This window comes from Giraffa tippelskirchi, chromosome 3 (assembly GCF_054371585.1).
Source record: "Giraffa tippelskirchi isolate mGirTip1 chromosome 3, T2T-mGirTip1v1.2.pri, whole genome shotgun sequence".
NCBI classification, from domain to species: Eukaryota; Metazoa; Chordata; class Mammalia; order Artiodactyla; family Giraffidae; genus Giraffa; species Giraffa tippelskirchi.
Window position 1 is genome coordinate 131,088,799 of NC_137277.1, and position 14,480 is coordinate 131,103,278.

At 53.0% G+C, this 14,480-nt stretch overlaps 2 protein-coding genes across 3 annotated transcripts in view; one reads left to right on the forward strand and one right to left on the reverse strand.

Moving 5' to 3' along the window:
* The first annotated feature begins 1,804 nt into the window (after window positions 1-1,804).
* TMEM37 (transmembrane protein 37) lies at window positions 1,805-8,053 on the forward strand. Of its 2 annotated transcripts, XM_081575910.1 has the most exons (3): window positions 1,805-1,983; window positions 2,228-2,307; window positions 7,098-8,053. In XM_081575910.1, exons 2-3 carry the CDS (start codon window positions 2,287-2,289, stop codon window positions 7,686-7,688), a joined length of 612 nt encoding a protein of 203 aa, XP_081432036.1. In that variant the 5' UTR covers window positions 1,805-1,983; window positions 2,228-2,286; the 3' UTR covers window positions 7,689-8,053. The 2 variants fall into 2 exon arrangements, with proteins under 2 accessions (XP_081432036.1, XP_081432034.1); XM_081575908.1 differs by having other exon boundaries at window positions 1,805-2,307.
* Window positions 8,054-10,695: 2,642 nt separating this feature from the next.
* The window catches only part of SCTR (secretin receptor), a 71,643-nt gene continuing 67,858 nt past the window's right edge, over window positions 10,696-14,480 (reverse strand). The window contains exons 13-14 of the mRNA XM_081574982.1: window positions 11,950-11,991; window positions 10,696-10,845 (exon numbers count right to left, since the gene is read on the reverse strand). Of these exons, the coding sequence (XP_081431108.1) occupies window positions 10,696-10,845; window positions 11,950-11,991 (192 nt within the window). The remainder of the gene's footprint in view (window positions 10,846-11,949; window positions 11,992-14,480) is intronic.

Sequence of the window (14,480 nt, forward strand, 5' to 3'; positions counted from 1 at the left end):
AGCGAATGAGCAACAACTACAAATGTAAGTGAAGTCACTGGGGAGCTACCTGCCTGCCTGAATGAGCCAAATCATTTAATTCACCCTACTTAGTTAAGGAGAAAGGAGATCTTGCTTTACCTTAAGCAGAAACCCCCTCTCTGTTTATCAACACACACCTTCCTACAACTGAGAAAGGAGGGGAGGGTCTTAGTGGAGGTGGGGACTTGAGATCTCTGGCCTTATCAAAAGTCCAAGAAGAACAATGAGTTTTGTTTTGTCCTGGTTGCTATTTTCTTTTAATACTTTTTTGACCACCACCTGGCATGTGGGATCTTAATTCCCCAACCAGGGATCCATGCCCACTGCAATGGAAGTGCAGAGTCTTAACCACTGGACCACCAGGGAAATCCCTGTCATTTGCCTTTTTGATGGTCCCTGAGGCAGCAAGATGACTTCCCAGGTGGTGCTAGTGGTAAAGAACCCACCTGCCAATGCAGGACACAAAAGAGGTGCAGGTTCGATCCCTGGGTCAGGAAGATCCCTTGGAGGAAGGCATGGCAACCCACTCCAGTATTCTTGCCTGGAGAATCCCATGCACAGAGGAGCCTGGTGGGCTACAGTCCATAGGCTCACAAAGAGTCAGACATGACTAAAGCAACTTAGCATGCATGCAGGAGGTGGCAAGGAGGCGGGCAGGGTTGTACACTCTCCCTTTGGGAGGGAGTGGGTGTTAGGGTTAGGGTTTACATCCCCCTTTGAGGGAGAGAAAAGTGACACAAGAAAGACTGCCCTGAAGATTCCACTATTTTCATACTTAACTGAGGGCCTGGCAAGACTCTGATCTTTCATGAATATTATCTCATTTATAAGCCGTGGCTCAGAGATGCTTGCTCCTTGGAAGAAAAGCTATGAAAAACTTAGCATATTAAAAAGCAGAGATTTTACCAACAACACTCTGTGTTGTCAAAGCTATGGTTTTTTCAGTAGTCACGTTCAGGTGTGAGAGTTGGACCATAAAGAAGGCTGAGTGCCAAAGAATTGATGCTTTCAGATTGTGGTGTTGGAGAAAACTCTTGAGAGTTCCTTGGACAGCAAAGAGATCAAACCAGTCAATCCTAAAGGAAAGAAAAGTGAAAGTGAAGTCGTTCAGTTTTGTCCAACTCTTTGTGACCCCATGGACCATATCCCACCAGGCTACTCTGTCCATGGGATTTTCCAGGCAAGAATACTGGAGTGGATTGCCATTTTCTTCTCCAGGGGATCTTCCCGACCCAGGGATCGAACCCAGGTCTCCTGCCTTGTAGGCAGACGCTTTACCGTTTGAGCTACCAGGGAAGTCAAAATCCTAAAAGAAATCAACCTTAAATATTCATCAGAAGGACTGATGAGGAAGCTCCAATGCTTCGACCATCTGATGAGAAAAGCCGACTCACTGGAAAAGACCCTGATGCTAAGAAAGATTGAAGGCAGAAGGAGGCGGCGACAGAGGATGAGATGGTTGGATGGCTCATCTACTCAATGGACGTGAGTTTGAGCAAACTCTGAAAGGTGGTGATGGACAGGGAAGACTGCCGTGCTGCAGTCCGCCCAGTCGCAAAGAATCAAACATGACTTAGCGACTGAACAACAGAGACAAAAACAAGAGCCCGGGGTCACAGTACAAGGTGCTGGAGGTCGCAGAGCCCAGGCGGGCGCTGCGGTCTAGACGCCTCTGCCTCCCCTGACCCTTGGGTGGACCCGCTGGGGAGGAATCGGGTCCTGGGTCGCTGGCCTTCCGCCTGCGCGGTCCTGGCCGTTGGGGAATCGGTGCCGCGAGCACAGCAGTCCTCAGAGCGAGGGAATAACTCCAATCCTGGACTTTGCGGGTCCGCCGCCCGAGCCTACACTTCTTGGCCGTGTCCTGGCCTCCCACCCCTCCCCCGGTGGCTCCTTCCCGCGGCCCCGCTGATTCAGCGTCCACCCAGCTGAACAGCCCCGGAACAGCCCCGCCAGCGGCCCCAGGTGGGGAACAGCCCCGCCAGCGGCCCCGCCGGCAGCCCCCCCAGCAGCACCAAGCTTGCAGATACCCAGCGCCCCTCCCCGCCCCTCCCTCCTCCCAGTCCCTCCCTCCTGTCCGCCCTTCCCTCCTCCCCGCCCCTCCCTCTCCTCCCCTCCCCGCTCCGCCCTCCGACCCACCCTGCCCACCCCGCCCCCGGCCCCGCCCCCTGAGGAGAGATTCCCAAGCCGCAAGGGTCTGCCTCAGCAGATCTGCGCTACGGCTCGTGGAGGCAGCTGGCGGGAGTTCGCGAAGAGCCCGGGTGCAGGATGACAGCCCTCGGCGTTCAGGTGAGCGAGCGGCCGCGGTGAGAGCGGTAGGAGTGCCCTCCCAGGGTCCGGGGGGTAGGCAGGAAGCCACCTGGGACTACTCTTCCACCCCAGCTCTGTTCTGTGGCTCCGTCTTGTCGCTCGGGTCCTTCGCGCACCCGAGGCTCCCAAAAGTCTCGGGGTCGGGCGGTTGTCTTACTTCTCTTTGGGGTCCTCTGTTTCCATCGATTAGATTCAACAGAAGGGTCCCTCTTTAAAGGGGGCGCTTCTGGGGCGGAGGATGGACGGAATCCACTTGTAGAGTGAGGTTCGCTCCTCAGAGGAGGAGGCGTGTCTGGGGAAACCAGAACTTTCCTGAGCCGGAGCCAGGAATACCACCTCCCCTCCGCAAAACTGATTTTGGGGGGACGGGGACGGGGGTGGATTAGCTGGGACGCGCGGAAACCTGGGAACAAGACTGTAGTGAGGTGAGGGGGCGGCATTGCAGAGATGAGGTTTCTCAGTGATGCGAGGCATTTGCTGGGGAACCTGCCCGTCTCCCTCCGCCCCTCGGGCGTGCAATTCTCCTACCCCGCGGCCGAGCTTCCATAGCGGACGCGTCCCGCCAGCTCGTCTCCCGACCTGATGGTCCTGAGGGTCAGAGGCCCGCAGACTCAGCCCGCGAGGGCTCAAGAGCGCCACAGCACTCACCCCAGAGCTCCGCCCAGTTTACAGATGAGGAGGCTGAGGCTCAGGTGAAGTGACCTGCCGGTGGCGGCCAGCTCAGCCCCAGAATCGAGTGAGAGCCGGACTTGGCCCGAACAGGAGAAACTCCACCCACAAGCCGCCCGCAAACCTCCTGCGGCCGGGATTCAGCAGCCCGAGAGCGGGATGCAGCGAGTTGCTCCCTAAAGTCCCGACCAGGCTGCCTCCGGACCTTCCGCGTGGAGGGTGGGATCGGGTGTGGTCCCGCCTCGAGCTGGCGGCCCAGCTGGGGAGAGACTTGCAAACAGGATTTAGATGCGGTCGGGGAAGTGAGTGCTAGATTAGAAACTGCGACAGGATTAAGGGGTGGGGGAGGGCTTCGTACCGGGCTGGGAGGGGCAGGAAGACTGGTAGCCAGGTTCAAAGACTTGATTTTTAGCGAAGGAAGGAGAAGGGGGTTGGAGGGGCGGGCGGAAAAGATGAGGTTAAAACCCTGGAGCACTATTGGGGGCGGGGGGGGGGCACGGGCTGCGCTTGAAGATAGTCGCTGACACTTAGAAACACTTAACCACAGGCCTGGGACTGTTCTATGCAGTTGGGGTGTTCAGAACTCGGTTCAGCTCCACCATGAGGGCACGAGGCAGGACTAGTTATCTCCAGGGGATAAATAACTTGTCAGAGGTCAAAGAGCTAAAAACCAAGCAAACTGGCTCCTGTACCTCTCTGACCAGTGTCCTGGGGTCATGCTGGTGTGAATGGGCTTACTGTTTAGGGAGCTGTAGAAGGGATTTTCTGGGTGGCTCAGTGGTTAAAAAAAAAAAAATCCGCCTGCCAGTGCAGGAGACCCAGGTTGATCCCCTGGCAGGGGAAGCTCCTCCGGAGGAGAAAATGGCAACCCATTCCAGTACTCTTGCCTGGAGAATCACAGGGACAGAGGAGCCTGGCTACAATCAGTGAGGTCCCAAAGAGTGGGACAGGACTCAACGGCTGAGCACAGACGGGATTTCCAGCTGATGAGAAGGGCCTGATCTGGGCTTGGGCTGAGTGGGCAGTGGGGGGTTGGGGCAAAAAAGGAGGGAGGGGTGATGTGGAGAATGAGTAGTGAGCAGCCCAAAGTATCTACTTAGGGGTTGATGGAATCACATGGGGTCCTGGGTTGTAGAGGAAGACAGGATCTTGGCAGTGGACTCAGTGGCCCAGGAGTGTCAAGTGACACTGTTTTACAGGTCACTAGAAATCATTCAGGGAGCTGGATGAAAAGGGGGAAATGCCTCTTCCATTTCTTTTTTTAGTGGAGAAGGTCCAGGCCCTAAGAGACTAAAGTGACTTGCCCAAGGTCACAGAGCTGGGCGGGGCAGTATCAGGGACAGGGCTCAACTGCCCTCATCCTGGGTGGTCCACAAACCTTCCACTGACCATGCTGAGGCTCAACTGCCCTCCAGGAGGATTTCAGGCCTTGGACGGCTCAAAGCTCAGGTGTAGGGGGCAGTGGTGAGGAATGAGGACTCAGGATACCTTATTGTTCCTAATGTTAGGACTAGCTATGGTAAATCAGGACTGCTCATGTGCCAAGCATCTTTATGTACATAATCTCATTTAATCCTTGGGAGTTTTATTGGTGTCAGAGTTTGAATGATGCCCTACTTTGGGATGGGAGGGGGAAAATGACCTGATGTCAGCTGTCTTTCTGAATGTCTGAGGGCCTGGAGATTAAAGTCCAGTCTGTGCCCAGGACAGGTGGGGCTGAGCGCAGGACGGCATGTGCTTTTTCTCCAGACAGCGTGATGTCCAAGGTCAAAAGGCCTCTGGGTGCTGTATTCTTGTGACTTGTTGCCTGCGTCTGGGGTTTTCCCATCCTAGAAACTTAACAACCTCTAGGGGTGTTATAACCTCGCAAGGTAACTTCATGGCTATGCTTTCCTGCAGGGGTCACTAACTCCTACAGAATGTAGATGAGAAACAAGAGTCAAGGGGATTAAGAAACCTTGTCACAAAGACAAACACCTTTATGATTTGTAATCAGAGGTTTCAAAGCTCCCTTGGTTCTTAGTGGTACAGCTATTTTTTTCTATTGAAATCCAGTACAGACTCAGATTCCCAGTGGCTCTGGCAGGAAAAAGGGATCTGATGGGTTGAAGTGAGGGGGCCCTGTCCCCCTGCTAGGAGACAAGGGGACATGGTTTGAGAACCACAGCCTAGACTCCCGCCTGAAAGCTCTTTACAGCGCACTAGGCTGCCTTTGTGTCTGGATCTGCATCGGTGTCTTTGGGTGTCCCTCAGTCCCCTCCACTCCTTTTCCTCACCACTATACTGAGCCCCTCACATGATGCCCCAAGTCAGTATTTATTGGCAGCATGCATCCCCACCCCCACCCCCGCACATGATACAGCGGTTGAGCTGTTGTGCTAGGCTTTACTGTGATGTAGGTCAATGCTCTTGGGCAGGTCCCTTGGCCTCTGTGACTGTTGCCATCTTTGCATACCCCCCATGAAGTTTCCTACTCCACCAGACTAGTTTGTTCTTTTTTTTTAAAATGAAAAAGCAGCTATTTCTTTTCTTTTTTTTTTTTAAGTGGTGGTGAGCCTAGAGGCTACTCTTGATCGTGGTGCCCAGGCATCTCACTGCAGTAACTTCTCTTGTGGAGCATGGGCTCTAGGCTTCATTGCAGTAATTGTGGCACTCAGGCTTAGTTCTTCTGGCATATGGAATCGTTCAAGACCAGGGATTGAATGCTTGTCCCCTGCATTGGCAAGCAGATTCTTATCCACGGTACCACCAGGGAAGTCCAGACTCAGGTTTAAGGGTGAAATGGGATCCTAGAGTCCCCTTTTGGTTGGTTTCCCTAGCAGTGATCATCACGCTTGAGTTTTCTGCTTTGCTTACCTCCCAAACCAGAGTGTAACCTGGGCTGCTTCCACAGTCACTGTAAAGGGCATAATTTAGGACTGGGCAGGAGATGGTTTAAAGGGAGCTTCAGGTGAAAGTGGCAGTGGTTGCAAGCTTGATGTTCATTTATCTCACGGCTCTTGAGCACAGTGCCAGGTGCTAGGGAAAGGCCCTGGCCTCCTGGAGACCTCAGTCTCCAAGTGAGACAGACAATAACATACAACCACTATTCAGACAGAAATAGGTAAGTTGTCAGAACGGTTCCTCCGAGAGTGACCAGAGGGAGTCCCTTCTGGGTTGGGTGGGTACAGAGGCAGTGTTTCAGTCGAGACATGAAGAAGAGAGAAAGGGGGGCAGCCAGAACAGCCTTTCAAGTAGTGGAGCCAGTAGGTGAGGAAGAAAGTTCTAGGCTTGTCCTCGGCATGGGAAGGGGGCCATGTGCCTGAGCAGGGTGGTGGGGAGGATGCTCTGGGAGGGCTTGTGGGCCATCTAAAGCATTCTACTCTTTGAAGCATTCCTTTTGCTTCTGGGTTGGGGGACCATGACTGGAGGGTGCCCCAGGGTTGTAACAAGAGACACCTCACTGGACACTTGGCCCAGGTTGCCAGGAGAGAGGACAGTGCACTTTTCCAGGGCTGAAACCAGAGACTGAAGGGGAGCCTCAGGGACTCCCCTTCCAACCCCACAAGCTGCTGGAACACCTAGTGGTGGCATGTTCTGGGTGGGGTACAGGCTAGGCCAGACTGAAGGGTAAAGTGCAAACATCACTGAGCACCTGGGTCCTGGCAAGTTCGGAAGGTACAGATTAGGATGAAACTGGGGGAGACCAGAAGCCAGGGGAGGAAACCATCACTGATGTGCTAATAACTCTGTGTAGTGTTCTTGTGTTGCACATAAAGAAACCAAGGCTGCCTGCTGGCTCAAGGTCACAACAGCCGGGTCAAACAGGTTTTCTGACTTCAGAACATGCTAAAGAGTATAGACAGGCAAATGGAATTTGGCTTTTTTATTCATTATAAGATCATTAAAGAAAGGGCAGGGAACTCTTTGCCTGATAAATAACTGGATCCACAGACAATGCTTATAGGTCTTGAACGAGGATGGGCCGGGAACAGGCAGGATGTGAGAAGGGTTCCAGTGGCAGTGGGAATCTGAACTGCATGTTGTGGGTCCTCCCTGAAGAGGCTGGCAGGGTGTGGTGGGGGGCCCTCCCTGACATGCTGCCCCATGCTGTGTTCCAGGCACAGAGGCTGCTGGGCCAAAGGAGGCCCCACCGGTCCTTCTTTGAGTGCTTCACCCGAGCCCTCATCATCCTGTGTACCTCCCTGGCTGTGGTCCTCTCCTCCATCTCCATCTGTGATGGTGAATGGCTCCTGGTGGATGACCGCCTCTTTGGACTGTGGCGCTTCTGCACTGCTTCCAACCAGACGGAGCTGCACTGCCTCCGAGACCTGAGTGAGGCCCACGTACCCTGGCTGGCCTCGGGCATGGTCCTGGCCCGCGTCGTGGCCACCTTGGCCGTGGTGGTCGCCATCTTTGGCCTGGAGTTTCTCATAGTGTCCCAGGTGTGCGAGGACTCCCTTGCTCGGCGGAAGTGGGCTATGGGCTCCTTCCTCTTACTCATCTCATTCATCCTCTCCTTCGGGGGCCTCCTGAGCTTCCTGGTCCTTCTCAGGAGCCAGGTGACGCTCTTGGGCCTCACCCTGATGTTCTGGAGCGACTTCACAGCTTCCTTCCTTCTCTTCCTGAATGCTATCAGTGGCCTGCACATCAACAGCATCACCCACATCAACAACAACATGCATCCCTGGGGCCTGCCTGCAAAAGTTTAGGACCCTTCTCCAAGGACATCAAGTTCTACCAGAAAACCTGCCCATGATGGGACTTTTCCAGACTTCCCTGGTGGTCCAGTGATTAAGACTCTCTGGGCTTCCAGTGCAGAGGACACGGGTTAGATCCCTGGTTGAGGAACTGAGTCCCTACATGACGTGCAGTGCAAGGGATAAAAAAGATGAGACTTTTCTAATTCCAACATGTGATGTTCAAATTGATGCCTCTTGGCCTTGGTGTGTTTGCAGCTGGTCTGCAGCCCAGAGGTCAGGTGGGAGCCTCCATGCCACCAGCTGCACCAGTTTACCCACAGCCATGTTATATAGGATGTTGATTTTACAAGAATAAACATATTTTAAAACCTTTACTTGAACCCTTCCTGGGATGGGAATAGACCTGGAAGCAGCTCGGGTCACTGGTGCCCAGGCTGGCTGCACAGGGAAGCACAGTTCACATCTGTTTTATTGACCCTGCTGGGATGTGTGCTGTAGGGTCCCTGGGCCTCCTGTGAGACTAAGAGTGAATCATCCTTCCAGCAAAGGGTGTCCAATTAGTGCCTAAGACTTTCTTCCACCACCTCAAAGGGCCTTTGCATTTTCCCTGCTTTAGCTTTGGTCACGCCAGGAAGCAGAGTTCAGGATTGCTTGCATATAGTAAGCTTTCAAACCATTTGACTTTATTTGAACCCTGCCCTTTGGGGGTACCTCATAATCCCAGGATAACCCCTGCTTCCAGCAGCTGGCTGTCCCTCTGAGGACTCTCCTTGTGAGTACTGCCTGAAGCCCTTCCAGGAGAACTGCCTAACTTATAATACTGTCCTCTTGATGTAGGGACTTTCCCAATGGCTCAAGCAGTAAAGAATCCATCTGCCAATGCAGGAGACTCTTCCCTGGGTCGGGACGATCCCCTGGAGGAGGAAATGGTAAACCACTCCAATATTCTTGCCTGGAAAATCCTCATGGACAGAGGAGCCTGGCAGGCTACAGTCCATGGTGTTGCAAAGAGTTGGACAAAGCTGAGCACGTGATGAATAGATCTCTGATATAGTACGTGTGTGCATCTTTGGTCAGGGCCAGATAGCCTCAGGGTACCATTTTTGATCCTAGAACACACTCCAGAGAGCACGTATCTGGACTCCGCAGGGTACAGGGAACTGGCCAAACCTTGGATAATGATTAACAACCACCCTAGATACAGAGGCCTGCAGGTGAAAGACAGGAACCAATGGAGATTTCCACCCTTGCCAGCAGCTTTATATCTCTGTGCATTAAATTGCCCCCTTTTCAGTCCCTTTTCTGCCTAGTAAGTAAAGTAAGTAAAGTTGCTCAGTCATGTCCGACTCTTTGTGACCCCATGGACTGTAGCCTACCAGCCTCCTCCGTCCATGGGATTTTCCAGGCAAGAGTACTGGAGTGGGTTGCCATTTCCTTCTCCAGGGGATTTTCCCAACCCAGGGATCTAACCCCGGTCTCCCACACCACAAGCAGACGCTTTACCGTCTGAGCCACGAGGGAAGCCCTATAGGTGGGGTTTTTTTCCACCCAGTAGGTGGGGTTTTTTTCCACCCTCAGCCTATTTCATTCTATACTAGCCCCGTGCCCCTCCCTGACCTGATGAACTCAGGCCTTCCCTGGTTCATTCTGGCCTCATGAGGTTTGGGTTTCTGCTCTGCCAGGTCCTCTTTCTGAGTGCCTATACCTTGTGATTTTTTTTTTAAACTTTCCTTGATTTGAAGATGCACAGAGTTCATGGGGGTCTCTGGAGAAAGTTATATCAACCATACAGGCTGACATGTATTCTTAGCCCTGGAAAACGGGCAAGCTGGCCTTTTCACCCCAGGGGCTGTCTATGAGGTGAGAGAGGGTGATCTCCTTGTCTGCAGGGGTGAGATGCAGAAGTTGGGGGCCAGGGCCACTTGTCCAGGTCACACAAAGCCAGGACTAGAGCTGGGCCCATCCACCAGCAAGATGCCCTTCCCTCTACTCTGGGGGGAGGGGTCGCCTCTGCTCCTGTCCAGAATGCTTCCCCTGAGCACGTAGGCAGTGTTTTGTAAAAAGGTTAAAATATTTAGTCCTTTAATCTTCACATGGCCAGCAGGGAAGGAATGCTGATATGTGAGGGAACTGAGATCCAGACAGTTAAGGATAAGATGAAAATCCCCAGTGGGACAGGGAGACAGGCCCCATTCATCCCGGCCTGGGAGCAGGGGAGACAGACAGCCTTGGAGCGAGCCTGGGGATTCAAAATCAAAAGTCCTGCACTGAGCTGCCACTTCCAGCTGGGTATCTTGGTCAAGTCACAGGACCTTGGTGAACCAGTTTCTCTTCTGTCAAAAGGATTCTGCCCCATTTTCTGCAGTACTACAGATAACTGAGGGCTTCCCTCGTAGCTAAGTCAGTAAAGAATCTGCCTGCAATGCAGGAGACCCGAGTTCGATCCCTGGGTTGGTAAGATCCTCGAGAAGGAAATGGCAACCCACTTCAGTATTCTTGCCTGGAGAATCCCATGGACAGAGGAGCCTGGCAAGCTACTGTCCATGGGGTCGCAAGAGTCGGACACGACTTAGCGTCTAAACCACCACCACTACAGATAACTGAAAACAGGAATAACATCTGGTTCACTTGGCTTCTAAGCTTATCCCTGAAAACTGGAGCAGGGAGGTCAGGGAAGCCCCCTTCTCCAGAAAGTAGCGGGGGACAGCATCCTCCACCTTGTGTCTCAAGGACAAGAGGACCAACAAATACCAACCAAGTCTCCTCCCAGTTACCATTTATTCCCCTGCCCTCTCCTGGGACCCCTGAACTACTCTTTCCAGGAAATTCAACAGATCTGAATCCCAGGCCCTTTTGCTGTCCCAGGCCCCATCAGTTCTGAGGAATCATCAACACAACCCCACCCCAAGGCCAGGAGGAAGAGTGTAATAGTCACTGGAGAGACCACACAGCATCTGGCAGGAAGGCAGGCTCTCCTACTGCAGCAGTCAGCCCTCAGGACCTGGGGTGGCCAGCCTCAGATGACACTGGTCCTACGGGTGGCCCGACTCTGCTCCGAGGGGCTGGCCTTGATGCCGTTGCTGAAGGAGGAACTGGGGGCCATAGGCCGCAATGGGAGCTCACGCAGGTGCCACTGTCGCCACTTCTTCTGAACTTCCAGCTGCACCTGCCCCCAGAGACCAGGAGTCAGCCAGGAGGGAAGGGCGATCTTTGCCCGGGTCCTGCTTTTTCCCCTGGGGCCTCAGCACAGGCTCTGACACTCCTGCCTGGAGGGCATGCCTTCCCCTCCACTCAGATTTACCATTTTCAGCCCTGACATCCATAGGTACTGAAGGGCCCCTTTCCCTTGGGACCTTTCACCAGCAACCTCAGCAAACCTATCCTGAAGAAGGGGCCTGTGATCATTCGACAATCTCCAGATGGTCACCTGGGACAACTGGACACGTCCCCATGAAGCCACTCTAGCTCAGAACTCATCTAGGGACCAGGGGGCTACTCTTTGGAATTTCCTTCACAACCCCCAGTGGCAGCAGAAAAGCATTTGAGGCCAGGTTTGATGCTTGACTTTTGGAAAAATATCAGAGGATACTCCCATTCAAGTGGGGCGAACCAGATGATTGACAGCCACAGGAAGGGTTTATTTGCATACAGTACCATGTTCAACTAACGTCAACTGCATGGCTTCTGTGCCAGGAGCCTCCTGTCCCAACCGAGATGCTCTGGGCAAGCGCAGAGACTGAACGTTAAGTGTGTAGCTCCCCCAACCCTGCTCAGCAGTCACACTCTTTGGAGGTCTCTGAGGATGGAGGGGGCAGACGTTTCACTTGAGTCACTCTCTTTACAAATGGGAGGCCTGAGGCCCAGAAGAGGGCAGTGACTAAGGTCACTCATCAGGCAACCAGCAGTCAGCAGCCTCAGTTAGGGTTGGGGTGCCTGCACTTTCCATTTCCTGAATTTGCCTGAGGGTTAAAATCACCTGGAGTGCTTGTTAAAACATTCTCAGCCTCCAGCTCAGACCGACGGGACACATTTTTGCCTGTTTAGAAACAAGGTAGGACCCAGCAGTTGTTTTAACAAGGCCTCTGGGTGATTCTGTTGCTCCCATTAAGTGAGCTCAGACTCCTGTAAGACAGATCTGAGCCAGGCGGCCCTGGTCTGCCACACCCACATCATGCCCTGCTCCCCGCCACCCTTTCCAGGTAGCCCTTCTAAACCACAATCCAATGACAAGGGAGCTCCCCAGGCAGCAGAGCAACCTCAGAACACTCACCTCCCCATTGAGGAAGCAGTAGAGGACAGCCACCACCAGGCCCTGCGGAGGAAGCAGGGGCAACGGGATTGGTGAGGGGCTCCAGCTTTCGGCCTCCTAGTCCCCTGGGGTCCTTTCATCAGCAGCCCCAGGATCACTTCTCCCCATGACTATTCCAGAGCCTTCCCACACTTCTCCTACCCCAGAGGGAATAGGGGCTTCCTCTTCTGGCCCTGCAGTGCGCCCAGCTGTGCTGGCATCACCCACACAGACTGAGACCCTTGGGGGCAAGAATGACCCCGAGTCCAGGGAGGGGCCCTGCGCCAGGGTGGTGTCAGTTACATTAAATAGAGGCTGCTAACTCAACCTCGGTGACCAGGCAGGTCATGGGAATTAGTGAAGTGGGCCATCTGGGAGAAGCAGGGAGTGGTGGCATGTGAGGCTTGTCCATCCCGCCCAGAGCTCTGCTCTGACCACACAGTCACACATTTGTCTTTCTATCTGAGTAGCTGTGCCTGTTTAAACCTCTCCAAATTTCCAGCTGGGCCTGCAAACAAGCCCATCCAGGCCCAGGGATTCACATGTCTGCTCCACCTGCTCAGTTCCAGGCAGGATGGGCATGCCTCAGGTGCCACTGAGCCCTGCTTCTCCAGGATGGCCTCCCTTATTAATTCTAGTGACCTGCCTGGTCCCTGTGGCTGAGTTAGCAGCTTCTGCTTAATGTAACTGAAGTCTGAGCAGAGCTCAAGTGCAGGTCTCAGCCAGCGAACAAGGGGCCTGACTCCCCATTCACATCTCCAAGGTCAGAGGCCTCAGGGCTATATTTGCTTTTAAGTTCACTGGTGGGTTGGGCATTGTGCCTATCAGGACCCTCTCTCTCCAGCATCTGGACTCCTCTTTTCCCAATAGTATCCCCAGAATCCTGGCATGGAGCCCACCAGTCAGGGACTTCCGGCTGAGATGCGGGATTTGAAGCCTAAGGCTTGTATGGAACCATGATCTTTGAACAGGGTCTAGCAGTCTGAATGTCCGGCTCACCTACAGACCCTCAAAGGCCAGCCTGCCCTTCCTAACAGGCCCTGCCCTCAGGCCTCCTTGGCTGGTGTGCACCCTGCCCCACAGAGGCCTGGGTGCCACAGCCCTGACTGCAGGTAGCCCAACCCCTCCTCCCAGTGCCAACCAGGCCTGCTCCTGGCTACTTAAGACATGGACAGGACTCCAAAGAGGGATGAACCAGCCTGTTTACAGTGGGCTTCATACATGTAACTGCTCTGGGATCCCAGCATTCTAACAAGAGTTTTAGAGACAAACTAGAAGGATCTGCTCTGGAGTCTCAGACATGGATGATGTCACACAAAACGGGGACTGTGGGGGTGGGGCAGGAACATGTACTCAGGGCAGCGGTTTCCAAGTTTGGCCGCACATGAGGATCACTTGGGAGCTCTAGCCCAGGTACACTCTGTGTCCTGAATCTGAATGTCTGGGGTGGGACCAGCAGCAGCTCTGAAAAACCCCCAGATGGTTCAAATGGGCATCATTGATTAGGAGTTGCTGTCAGAGAGTGTGAAAGGCAGGCTTTGCAATAAACTAGAGCTGGATTTGGGCCACAGCTTAGCCTATGTAATGATGGCTTCTGAGTTCCAGGTGCTTCATTTGGCAGGGAGGATCCCTGCTTCCAGGTGAGGGACCTGAGTCATGGGTTTCGGTGGACCTGGAGCTGGAGGTCAAGCTGCTGCCCCTCACTGGACCGGGGTTGCCCAGCCTCAGAGATGCGGAGACACAGTCTCTGTTCAAATGAGGGCAGGAGCCTTGGGTGAGGGCGGGTTAGATGTGCCCCAGGTGAGAGAGGGTGGCCTCCCACAGCCAACAAGTTTAGGAAATGCCAGTTTTTATACAGTCATTAAAAATTCAGTCTCTGAAGAATTTTAGTGAGCTGGAAAAATGGTCATGATGGAATGATAGAGAATTAAATATAACAAGGTGGGTTAAAAAATCACACATCGTGATCTCAATTACATGTGTGTAAGTGTGTGTACATGTGTATGTCTTCTTGGATAGAAAGGAGACTTAGAAGTAAACACACCATTTTAACAGAGGATATTACATTGGGTTATGAGAATTTGGATGAATTTGCCTTTCTATTTTAACTTCTTACTTCCAAATTTTCCTCAGTAAGCAAGTATTTCTATAATTAGGAGGAGCTGACTCTGCAACCCCATGGACTGTGTGTAGCCTGTCGGGCTCCTCTATCCATGGGATTTTCCAGGCAACACTATTAGAGTGGGTAGCCATTCCCTTCTCCAGGAGATCTTCCCAACTCAGGGAACGAACCCAGATCTACAGGCAGATTTTTTACTGTCAGCCACCAGGGAAGCCCCTAATAAACTTCAGTCTTTAGAAATATATGACAGTGATAATGGTATTGTGGTTCTGTGTGTGTCCTTCTTTAAGTTCTTGTCTTTCAGAAAGTATATACTAAAATGCTTACATTTGAAATAACATGATGGCTTGAGTTTGCTTAAAATGATGAGAGATGGGGAGTGGATGGAGGT

Excerpts from the sequence above, each read along its gene's own strand:
- TMEM37 (XM_081575908.1), top strand. The coding sequence starts at position 2,287 with ATGACAGCCCTCGGCGTTCAG. Across the intron at positions 2,308-7,097 it reads TGACAGCCCTCGGCGTTCAG|GCACAGAGGCTGCTGGGCCA; the intron begins GTGAGCGAGCGG and ends GCTGTGTTCCAG.